Below are 13,103 nucleotides of genomic sequence, written 5' to 3' on the forward strand. Positions count from 1 at the left end.
AATTAAAACTTTCTTTAATAAAACGATTAAAATTGTTTTCTTTTAAATACTTGGTTTCAATTTACTCGTCGTAAATGAACAATGAAATTTTGCGAAATATTACATACATATTCTTTTTCTAAATTAAAAGATATCAAATTAAATAGGTTAACAATTGAATAACTGACTTAAAAAATATTTTAAATGTAATAAAAATCTTGAATTAAGACTATATTATTATGGATTTATTTTTAACTAGAAAATAGTTTATAAAGTTTCAAACGCACGTTAACATTTGTAGAAGCTAAACAGATTAATAGAAAAAATATATTCATTAATAATTTATCTATTGAATTCAATATAAAAAAGAATATAAGCGAAGGCCTAAAATTTTGAATTAAAAATATTTTATTGATAAATCGTTAAAATTTTTATTTAAAAAGAAAATTATCGGAATAAATAATACATTAATAGCATGTCTTATTAAGAATTTCGAATTAAAGCAGTTACAATCTGGAATTTCTCAAATTTTGAACGGATCTAGAATCGTTTTATCGAATCAACTATTATTCAGATTTTTATATTCAAAGTAAAGCTCAATTTAAAAAAATGTATTTATTTATATTTACAGTTGACAAAATAAAACTGTGTTTTGTCAAAAAAATTTACTTTAAATGCTTTTAATTATTAATTGTTTAAATCTTTAAGATTGCATTTTAATTATTTAAAAAACTGTTGAACTCGAACTTGGGCCGATTTTTCTTCTGATAATTCGTAAAATTCCCGGTCAAGAAATAAGTTCACTGTTTCCCGGTCCAGCGGCTACCTGCTTTATTTCGGGTTCCGGACTACTGAGTATTTTTTTACCAAAAGTCTACAGTTTCATATACTTTTAACTTTATAGTGTTTTTTTTTTCGTAAGAATTTTTAGTTCTTTAATGATCCATCTCCAGATAAATAAGGTTTACTTTTCTTACTTATATTATTATTATGATTTTCTATCAAATTATATATTTAAAAAAAATACTAAACTTTTATTATTCAGTTTCATCATGAATTTTTCTTTGGTTTTGAAGAAGACTTCATTGATTAAAAAAAAATATTACGTAAATTCATGGATAATTAATTACATATTAACTAAAATTAAGTACTCACTGCAGGAATAAAAAGAAAAGTAAAATAAATTAACTTTTCAGACTTTATTACAATATAGCGGCTGGTTTTACAATATGTACAAAATCACTTCGTCTTGTTCAGTAATCAAATTCCTTTATCGCATTAACAATAAATAAGTTAATTCTACTACTAGATTTGACGAAGGTGACACTTTCGTAATTAGCGAAGAGATGTCTATCCTATCATTTTTTAGAATTTAAAAAATGGGAAACATTATTTCGTAGAAAACAAAAACTTAAATATAAAGTAATTCAATTACACTTTCAACTAAATCTCATACAAGATTGATAAATGCAAATTAAATACTATGGCAGCATTGCTGATATCTAAATTTCCTTCTTTTTGTATTGCATAAAATGCTCTAAATTGCCTTCATTTGTTTAAAGAAAATCTAAACCTTGAGCATATATTCATTACAAAATGACTGTCTTCTCGAAGTTTTGACCGGCTTCAAGAAAATTGACAGTGTTCTCTTCTTCATATTCGATTCTCTTTGGCGAGAGGCTATGGAAGTTCTCTCCACTTGCCTCGCTCAAGTGGAGAGATTTATTATTTGAACTTTAGCTAAATTTATATCTCCAGACCTTACCTCTTCATGAGTTTTGGTCACGTAGTCTCCGAGACTTTTCTAGGTCTATTCGCTTTCTTAATTTTAATAGTTTCTGAGGCGCTATCGTTATCAGAGATTGATGAATCCCGTAAGCTTTTTTTACCTCTTCCAGTGGGTTTTTCTTCATTTTCAGAACACACAGAATCCCGATTTGACTTTCTTCGTTGTCTTTGTGGCGCATGGACTTGCATCGTTTCTTGCAAATGTTTTCGCTTCGCTTCCCAAAGCAGCTTCTGCCTTTCGGCTATATCTGGAAATCTAGCAAAGGAAGGGAACCCAATTCAAATTAAAAATCAAATTCGAAAAAATGCCCATTTTTGAAGATTGATACTAGAATGTTCTCGAGGGCTTGATCACTATTTAAATCTGATTTACAAGTCTGCGTGGAATCTTTGGAAATCTCGGTAAAATCATTGCGAAATCCTTAAAATAGTTTGAAAACCTTCACATTTAAAAATAATATTTTGAAATATTTTGGAATATTTGTGAAATCTTTTGAATTTTTTTGAAATATTTGAAATCTTGAGAATCCTTTAAAAAGTTTGAATCATTGTGAAATCTTTTGAATCTCTGTAAAATCTTTGAAATCATTCTGAAATCTTTGACATTGTTTTTAACCTTTACAATATTTTAAATCTTTGAAATCCTTAAAATATTTCTGGAATTATTTGAAACATTTGTAAATATTTGAAACCCTTCAAATATTTCTAAACTCTGAAAAGTGTTGAAATATTTAAAAATTTTGGAAATCTTTCAAATCGTTTGGAATATTTAAAATCTGCAATTATTGTGAAATCTTTAACCACTTTAAAAATTTTTTTATAACATTTGAAATCTTTAAAATGCTTGAATAATTTTGAAATCTTTTGGAATATCTGTGAATTTTTTTTAAATCTTTAAAACGAAATCTTTGAAATCTTTTGGAATATTTGAAATATGAAATATCTGTTACATCGCTGTGAAATATTCTGAACTCTTTGATGATTTGAAATCTTTTGGAATATTTGAAATATTTTAAATGCTTCAATAATTTTGAAATCTTTTGGAATATCTGTGATCCTTTAGAATCTTGGTAACCATTGTAAAATCTTTTGAATCTGTAAAATCTTTGATATCATTATCAAATATTTGACATTGTTTTTAAACTTTAGAATACTTTAAATCTTTAAAACCCTTAAAATATTTCTGAAATATTTCGAAATCTTTTGGAACATTTATAAATCTTTGAAATCCTTTAACTATTTCTAAACTCTGAAGTGATGAAATATTTGAAATTTCAGAAACCTTTCAAATCGTTTGGAATATTTGAAATCTTTTGCAGTTTTAAAAATATTTTTTAATATTTGAAATCTTTAAAATGCTTGAATAATTTTGAATTTTTGTGAAATTTTTTTAATCTTTTAGAATATCTGTGAAATGTTTTAAAATCCTTAAAACGAAATCTTTTGAATATTTGAAATCTGAAATATCTGTGACATCGTTGCGAAATCTTCTGAAATCTTTAATGCTTTGAAATCTTTTGGAATATTTGAAATCTTGAGAATCCTTCAAATCGTTTGGAATATTTGAAATGTTTTAGAATCTTTGTAATCATTACATTAACCTTTAGAATATTTTTGAAATCTTTGAAGCCCTTAAAATATTTCTGAAATCTTTTGAAATGCTTGTAAATCTTTGAAATTCCTTCAAATATTTTTGAAATCTTTTGAAATATTTGGCATTTTGGAAATCTTTCAAATATTTAAAAACTGACTGAAAATATTGCAAAATCTTTTGAATCTTTGTATAATCTTTTGAAATATTTCAAATCTTTGACAATTATAAAAAATATTTTGTAATATTTGAAATCTTTAAAATGCTTGAATATTTTTGAAATCTTTTGGAATATCTGTGACATTTTATTTAATCTTTGATATCTTTTAGAATATTTAAAATATGAAATATCTGTGACATCGGTGCGAAATCTTCTGAAATCTTGGGAGTTTTTAAATGTTTTAAAATATTCGAAATCTTGAGAATCCTTCAAATCGTTTGAAATATCTGAAATCTTTTGAATCTCTGTAAAATCTTTTAAATCATTCTGAAATATTTGACATTGTTTTTAACCTTTAGAATATTTTAAATATTTGAAATCCTTAAAATATTTCTAAACTCTGAAAGGTTTTGAGATATTTGAAATTTTGGAAATATTTCAAATCGCTTGGAATATTTAAATTCTTTTGAAATATTATGAATCTTTGTACAATATTTTGAATGTTTGTGTAATATTTTTAAATATCTGAAATCTTTGTATTCCTTAAAATATTTTTGAAATCTTATGAAATTTTGTGGAATCCTTTAAAAATATTTTTAGTCTTTAAAGGTTTCAAATATGTTGGAAAATTCTAGATCTTTGTGAAATATTTACAAATCTTTTACAATATTTGAAATCTTCTTGAAATCTTTGATGTACAATCCTTGAAATCTTTTTTAATCGTACGAAATATTTGCAATTATTGTGAATACTTCAACTATCTGAGGAATTTCTGCAATCACTGTGAAATCTGTAGAAATCTTTTAAAATATTTGATATCTTTGAAATATTTTGGAATATTTTATATTTTTGTTTGTGAAATTTTTTGAAATCTTTCGGAATATGTAAAATCTTTGTTAAATCTTTTGAAATGTAGAAAATCTTTGGGAAACACTTGGAATATCATGGACACCAAAAGTCGAATGGTCATTCCCTCCGATTTTCTGAATAAATTATTACCTTCTACAGAACTCTATATCAGGAGTCCGAAACAGCTGCCATCCTTTCTTAGCTTGATGTTTCGCCAAGTGCGATAAAATTTCAGTGAGTTCTTCGGATGGTAACTTAACTTCTGAAGAAATTACCTTGCGGAGGATGTACTCGTTTTCGGTGAATTTTAATAGCTGTGCAGGGTAAATATTAACTTTATTTTAATACAACATGTAAGCCAAGAAATTAAAACCGCTCTCTAACTTGGATACTTACAATAAAATCTCTGGCTCTGCACATCAGCTCGGCAGGAATGCCGTGTTCATGTGATGTTGTGTCCTTGGGATAAAGTAATTCACTATTAACGATCCAATTCCCTTTAACGAGAACTGCAACCTGTTGCAAATATTTTAGAACCGCTCCAGAATCATGATCCATTGATAAAGTATTCCTCAGTTCCGCGAACGACATAACTTTTGCTGAAAGAATCCGAGTTTTTACGTTAAAAATAACATTTTATATTTTTTAAATGAATCTATGTATCAGCAGTCATCACAGAGTATCGCCTATTTTAAAACTTGTCACCTATTTCACCTATTTTAGGAATGCGTCATCTTTTTTCTGTTGATATACTAAAATTTTATTTAAAATTGCTATTTAAAATGCCTTGGAGTTAATACGTGTGAGCTGAAATAAGCTGTAATTTTTTGGAGAACGAGATAAAGAAGGAAAATGACACTGAATTTATTTTCTGGTCAGGAATTTTTTTTAATTCTTATAGTTTTACTAGATGAACTTATTTAACCACGACTCCAAGTGGGAGGTCTGACAGCTTTAGACACTTTTAATTTCAAATTGCATAATTTTGATGACTAATTACTGTGAAACTATTTAATTTAAAAATACTATTAATACCAACCCGTGCCCCAAGGCCATAAAGTTTCCTATTGATTTAACATAGAAAAAAGTGTTCCGCGTTTAACCGGTTGAACTTTTAAAAAATCGAATAAATTCTACGTTTAACCAATTAGACATATATAAATCAATTTTCAACTCAAAAGGTGAATTTTGAATAAAAAAAGACTATTTTTCTACACACAAAAAATTCAATTTTTAACGAAATACATATATTTTCAACCAGATGAACGAACTTTCATTTGATAAATTAATTTTCAACCAAAAAAGGAAACATTTTTCAACGAAATAGTTACATTTCCAACCGCAGAGATGAATCTTCAACCAAAAACATTAAGTCTTAACAAAGTAGTTAAACCTTAAAATACAGACATCAATTTGCAACTGCAATTATGAATCTTTAAAAAAAACAAAAACAAAAAAACAACTTTTAACAAAACAAAACGTATAACCAGTTCGTTAAGTTTTCAACTAAAAAAGAAAATTTTTGAAACCAATATAGAATAGTTCAATTTTAAACCAAAAATTAATTATTAACGAAAAATATAAGTCTCATATTATTACAAAAAAAAGCATTTAATTTCAAATTCAACCAAAAATTCGAATTTCCCACCAAAGAAGATTTTCAGTCCAGAAGGAAATACAATTTCAACAAAATTATTGAATTTTCTACAAAACAGTTGAACTTTAAACCAACAAGGATAAACTTTTAACCAAATTTTTGCACTTTCATAAAAATAATTAAATTTTTAACCAAAAAATATCATTTGCGTAACAAAAAGATGAATTTTCCTACTAAGGAGATGAAATTTTAACTAAAGAGTTGAATTTTCATTCAAGAAATGTTTTTGAGTTAATAAAGAAAAATAATGTCCACCAAATTGTTAAATTTTAAATAAAAAATTAATTTTTTAAAAAGTAGTTAAATTTTGGTTAAATTTTAAACCACAGGGTGGCCGTTTTAATCGAAGAAATAAATTCCTGGTCATTTCCCTGTTCGCAAACATTTTTCACGGTCAATGAAATTTAAAAAATGGAAAACTAAAGCAAAAAAATGTTCCACTTGAGGTAATAAAAACAGAGTTGCAAATGAAAGCAATCAAGGTGGACCTGTTAAATTTTGAACTTTTAAAATTGAAATTTAAAAGTTTTTAATTAAAAAATGTTCTATTCAAATGCTCAATAATTTATGCGTATAAAATTGAAGGTACTAACATTTTTCAATATAATAAAATATAAATCCACGTAATCATTTTCAATGCTCTAAATTAAAAAATCAATCAATAAACTTTAAAATTTTCAAAATTATATAATTTTAAGGAATTTTAAGCTAAAAACATCAAATATTGAAAGTTGAACATTTTTCAACTGAGCACTTCTTAAATTAGAAATTCAATTATTTTTTTTAAGTAGTTCAAACATCTTTGGAAAGCTTCAAAATTTTATTTCAAAAGCTTGAGAAATCTAGCAATTGTTTTAAATTTGTTTTAAATTTAAAATTATTTTGGAGATTTTTTCAGAACTTCTAAATATCTGTCAAAATTAATTGAATTTTTTCTACAATTTTCAGAAAATCCTGAGAATTTTAGAAAATTTCTTTACAATTTGGATGTATAAATAATTTGTTGTGTTTCTTAAGATTCTTAAAGAAATTAAAAATAATTTTTCATTTTGAAAAATTATTTTTAGAGAATATTTAAAAAGTTTTTCAAAAATTTAAACGAAATTTTTAAAAAAGATTTTAGAAGATTTTGAGAAAACTTTCCAAAAATTTGTATGGTAATTTTTAATCCTTTTAAAACTTCTAAATATCTCTTAAAATTACTCAAACTTTTTCTACAAATGTTCATTTGTAAATTATGCCTAAAAATTTAAAATTTTCACTTACAAATTAAGAATTTTTAGAAATTTTAACGATTCCAGGTTTTCTATGTCAAACAATTCAGTTAAAGATTCTTTGCTTTTAAATATTTGGTTTCAATTTACTTGTCTTAAATGGAAATTGAAATATTGCTAAATATTCAATAAATAAACTTTTTTTTTTAATAAAAATTTCAAATTGAATCGGTTCAAAATTGAACGTTTTAGACTAAAAAAATATTTAAAATTTAATAAAATCCTTTAATTAAGAATATATAATTATGAAGTTATTTTTAAGTTGAAAATAGTTTATAAACTTTCAGTCACACGTTCACATTTTTTTAATGACTAAGACTTTCAAATTGAAACCGTTTAAGTTTTAACGTTAAAATCTGAAAATACTTAAATTTTGAACTGGTTTAAAATCGTTTTTTCACTTTTTATTGCTTAAAGTACAGATAAATTTAGAAAAAACGTATTTATTTATTAAATAAAAATGTTTTTTTATCCAAAATTGTCAACATCAAAGGCTTTTATTTTTTATTTGTTCAAGTCTTTAAGAAAGCATATAAAAATTCTTTAAATTAAAAATGTAAGCTTAGAAATAAAATTTTTTAAGTAAAAATATTTTGAATTACGCATTGTAAGCTAAATAATAGCATAATTGAAAAACATAACAATTCCAATAATTATTTAAAAACTGTTGAAATCGAACGTGGACATATTTTTCTTCTACGAATTTGTCAAATTAGCGATAAAAAAAAATTCACTGTAATTTCACGGTTTTTCCCGGTCTCAAAAAATTCCCGTCTTTCCCAGTTTCCCGGTCCAGCGGCCACCCTGTTTTCATTATTTTTTAACTAAAAAGATGAATTCCTAACCAAAAATCTAATAGTAAACTACTCAAAGAAAAGAAGAAGCCGAACAAAAATAATTGAAGTTTCTTGTTAGTCTCTCTTCACTCAGTTCGCATTTAAATGAAAAAAAATCTGCCCGCTACGCGGACACATTCTCATCGCGCGCGGCTCGCAAGTTTGAGCGCGCCTAGTGCGCACAACTGTTGGTTCTCGCGCTTCGCGCTCAATTGTACATTTATCTCGCTCTTCGCGCTCAATTATATATTTACCTCGCGCTACGCGCTCGGTCTTTATATTTCTCCCGCATTCGTCGACACACCTTTTAAAATCAAAGGTCAACGGACTGACAATTGTAATTTTGTGATTTTGAACTCTCTTTTGTTAAAGCGCTTTCGGCTTTAACGAACACATTCTCATCACGTATCTCGTGCTTCGCACTCGATTTTGTCCAACATGTAAACTTTTCTACATTATACATAACACTTTTATATCAATTATAATACATTTTTTATGTAACTCTGCCTGGGATTACTTATTAAAAAATTGCAAAATAAAAAGCAAATTGTATTTATTATGATTATTTTTGTACTTGCTTCTTATTTTGCTTTAAATTGTATTCTAAGCTGCTCTGAAACATGTATCATTTCAACAAATGTATATAATTACAATTCATAATATGCATAAAAATTGAATCGTACTAATTCTTATTTCCTTGCTTTTATAATTTTTTATTTTTAATGTTGTTTTTTACGATTAAATAAAAACTACTGTGCATCTGCATAGGGTCTAATACAGGACCCTATATAGGATCCTATATAGGAGCTTATGTCCTCTTTTGTATTTTCTGCGCTTTTTCCAAAAAGTTCATGTTTTCATTTTTTATCTCATGTTTTACGATTAAAAGAACATCTACTTGTCCAATCGAAAAATGATTAATAATAAATTTATAGATCTTTTTAGGCGAACAACTTTTGTCTGGTAATTTAAGTTCATACCTTGTGTCGTTTTTCTCAAACAAATTTAATATTTTTATTTCGAATGATATCTTTTAAGACTAAAGCAAAAACTACGTGTCCTATCAAAAATTATAGCTCTTTTTTGGATGAACAATTTTTGTCTCATTTTTTTTTTCGTAGCTTACATCGAAAAGTGATTCATTATAAATTTGTAGTTATTTCCAGGGCGCACAATTTTAGCTTTTTAATTTTTTCGTACCTTGCATAGTTTGATCAAAAAATGGAATTTTTGAATTTTTCATTATTTTTGGTACGATCAAATTTGGAATGTTCAACTTTTCGACCAAATTAAAAAAGTTGTTATCGCAGTCCTGTAGGGCTTTCAAAAAGAAAGGTTTTTCTTCTCTTGCCTTTTTTTAATATCATGCATTGTTTGGCTTAAAATGTTCATTTCAGTTTGTTTTTTTTGGATTTTGAAAATGCTCTAACCCTGATAATTTTCTTTTTATAGAAAAATGTCATGGGGATAACTTGTTTGAGTTTCTGAGAGCTATGAACAACCCTACATAGAATTTTTGAATCTTAAAAAAATGTGGTTTCAAAATTTTTTTGTACGATCAAATTGGGAATTTTCAACTTTTTGACCAAATTAAAAAAGTTGTTATCGCAGTCCTGTAGGGCTTTCAAAAAGAAAGGTTTTTCTTCTCTTGCCTTTTTTTAATATCATGCATTGTTTGGCTTAAAATGTTCATTTCAGTTTGTTTTTTTGGATTTTGAAAATGCTCTAACCCTGATAATTTTCTTTTTATAGAAAAATGTCATGGGGATAACTTGTTTGAGTTTCTGAGTGCTATGAACAACCCTACATAGAATTTTTGAATCTTAAAAAAATGTGGTTTCAAAATTTTTTTGTACGATCAAATTTGGAATTTTCAACTTTTTGACCAAATTAAAAAAGTTGTTATCGCAGTCCTGTAGGGCTTTCAAAAAGAAAGGTTTTTCTTCTCTTGCCTTTTTTTAATATCATGCATTGTTTGGCTTAAAATGTTCATTTCAGTTTGTTTTTTTGGATTTTGAAAATGCTCTAACCCTGATAATTTTCTTTATATAGAAAAATGTCATGGGGATAACTTGTTTGAGTTTCTGAGTGCTATGAACAACCCTACATAGAATTTTTGAATCTTAAAAAAATGTGGTTTCAAAATTTGTTTGTACAATCAAATTTGGAATTTTCAACTTTTTGACCAAATTAAAAAAGTTGTTATCATAATCTTGAAGGGCTTTCAAAAAGCAATGTTTTTCTTGTCCAGGCTTTTTCTCGTATCATGCGTTTTTTAGCCTTAATTGTTCATTTTAGTTTTTTTTTTAATTTTGGAAATGCTATCACTCTAGTATTTTTTGATTTTTCGAAAAAAGTCATTAGGATAAATTGTTAAATTTTTTGAATACTATGAATAACCATACAGAGAATTTTAGAATTAAAAAAAAAACGGTCTCCAAAATATTAAAAATGTAACCACTTTTTGAATTTTCATCCAAAATGGCTGGCTAACGAACTTGATCTTTAGTTTAGGACACTAAACGAGTGTAACAAAGGGAAATCTAATGGATTACTTTTTTCAAAAGTTATCGTGTTCACAGAGAAACAGACAGACAGACATACAGACAGACACGTTCGTAAAAACTTGTTTTTCGGATTCAGGGGGTCTCAAAACGTGGACATTTGACAAAAACTGGGGAGGTCAAATTTTATAAAAATCTAATACCTTCTCTGATGAGAATGTAATAATGCAAAAAAGTTTGCACTTTCGACAAAATCGAATGCGAAGTACGAGATACATAATGAGAATGTATTCGTTAAAGCTGAAGGAGGTTCAACAAAAGAGGATTCTCAATCTCCAAATAGAAGTTATCGATGTTTTGACCTTTAATTTTTAACAAATTGCGCACAAATGTAGGGTAATTTTTTAATCAGATTTTATAACAAATTTCTAAATATTTTTGGTTAAGAAAACTTTTTTCAAAAATTTGTTTCGTCTTTCGTGTCCTTTTTCCAAAAATTTATTCTAAAAATTTAATTTTTTCATTTTCAATCTTATTTTTCATGATTAAAAAAAAATCTCCTCGTTCTATTTAAAAATAATTAATAATAAATTTATAGATCTTCTTGGGTGAACAACTTTTGTCTTTTAATTTTAGTGTATACCTTGTGTCGTTCTACAAAAAATATTTATTTTAAAAAATGTATTAAAATAATTTAATTTTTTTATTTTAAAGGTTATATCTTACGATTAAAGAAAAAACTAAGTGTCCTCTAAAAAATTATTCTTGAAAAACTTGAATCAGTATATTTATTTTTTTCATAGCTTGCGTTGTTTGTCAAAAAATTAATCTTTTTAGTTTGATTCATGTACGAATAAACAAAAACTGCGCATCCTATAAAACAGTAATAATAAACATTTGTAGCATTTTTCTTAGATAAACAAGTTTTTTTTGTAGCTTATGTCGTTAGTCCAAAAATTTAATTTTTAAAAAATTTTTAATATTCTTTTTCACGACTAAAAACAAAAACTACGCGTCCTATCGAAAAGTGATTTTTAAAAGATTTGTAGATCTTTTTAGGGCGCGTAATTTTAGTTTATTCAATTTTTTCGTATCTTCCATAGTTTGACCAAAAAACGGCCTTTTTGGATTTTTCATTATTTTTCGTATAAAAAAGTCATAAGAATAAATTGTTTGAGTTTCTAAGTACTATAAATAACAGCACATAGAATTTTGAAATCTTGCAAAAATGTGGTTTTAAAGATTTTTGGTATGATGAAATTTTGAATTTTCAACTTTTCGTCCAAATGAGAAAAATTGATATGATAATCTTGTAGGACTTTCAAAAATCAACGTTTTTCTTCTCTTGACTTTTTTTCACATCATGCATTGTTTGGCTTAAAATGTTCATTTTAGTTGTTTTTTTTTTAATGCTTTAACTCTGATATTTTTCTTTTTATAGAAGTCATTAGGATAAATTGTTTGAGTTTCTAAGTACTATGAATAACCGACAAAGTGAAATTTTACATAAAACCAATACCTTCTCATTAGATGAGAATGTGAAAAAACATGAGAAAGAGCGGAAGAGGCAAAACGGTCGAAAAGGTGATAAATGAATAATTTTTTTGTAATTTACAGAATAAAGAATAATACTATAAATAAATATTGAAGCACATGTTTAATTTACTTTAAAAATATCAGGTTATAAAACTGTCAACAAGTTAATTTTCCACTGCACTTTTTGATTTCGAACTAAACACTTTTAAATTCGGACTTTTAACAGAATAAACTTTTCTACAAGGTAAATATCTAAACCGTTAAAATTAGTATGTAATTATTCGAATTTCAAACAAGTAGTTCCAAAATTTTTAACCAAAAACAAAAACTCACAACAAAACATGAAATAGTTGATATTTTAGCCAAGGAAAGATTTTTCAATTCAATAAAAAAACAGTAGTCTAGAACTTTCAAGTAAAAACGACGAGCTTACTACATAAGAGTGAAATTTTTAATAAAAAAATTGAATTTTCAAGCAAAAAAAAAAATTTCGATCAAGAGGATTAACTTTCTATCATAAAAGACGATTTTTTAAACAAAATACATACATTTTGAACTAAATAATGAAATTCTCCAACTAAACAAACGAGCTCTCTATAAAAGAGTTCAATTGAAAAAAATTACATATTCAACCAAGAATATCAATTTTCCAACCACAAGATTTGTTTTCTGTTAGTGACGAATTTTCAAGAAAATGCGACAATTTTTAACCAAATAATTGAATTTTCAGCCAGATTATTAAATTTCGAAGAAAAAATACGATTTTTTAAATGAAAAAAAGTTGAATTTTCAACCAATTAATAAAATTTTCAATAAAAAAATGTAATATTTATCCCCGAAAAAAAGGAAATTTCAACAATGCAGTTCAATTTTTAGTAAAACAGATCAATTTTCTGCCAAAATTATAAATTTTTAACCTAAAAAATTAA

At 26.0% G+C, this 13,103-nt stretch overlaps 1 protein-coding gene across 1 annotated transcript in view; it reads right to left on the reverse strand.

Moving 5' to 3' along the window:
• Positions 1-1,163: 1,163 nt before the first annotated feature.
• The window catches only part of LOC117171307 (DNA-directed RNA polymerase III subunit RPC5), a 23,144-nt gene continuing 11,204 nt past the window's right edge, over positions 1,164-13,103 (reverse strand). The window contains exons 6-8 of the mRNA XM_033358476.1: positions 4,764-4,966; positions 4,518-4,681; positions 1,164-2,023 (exon numbers count right to left, since the gene is read on the reverse strand). Coding sequence (XP_033214367.1) covers positions 1,762-2,023; positions 4,518-4,681; positions 4,764-4,966 — 629 coding nt within the window. The 3' untranslated portion in view covers positions 1,164-1,761. The remainder of the gene's footprint in view (positions 2,024-4,517; positions 4,682-4,763; positions 4,967-13,103) is intronic.

Source organism: Belonocnema kinseyi, chromosome 4 (genome assembly GCF_010883055.1).
Source record: "Belonocnema kinseyi isolate 2016_QV_RU_SX_M_011 chromosome 4, B_treatae_v1, whole genome shotgun sequence".
Taxonomy (NCBI): Eukaryota; Metazoa; Arthropoda; class Insecta; order Hymenoptera; family Cynipidae; genus Belonocnema; species Belonocnema kinseyi.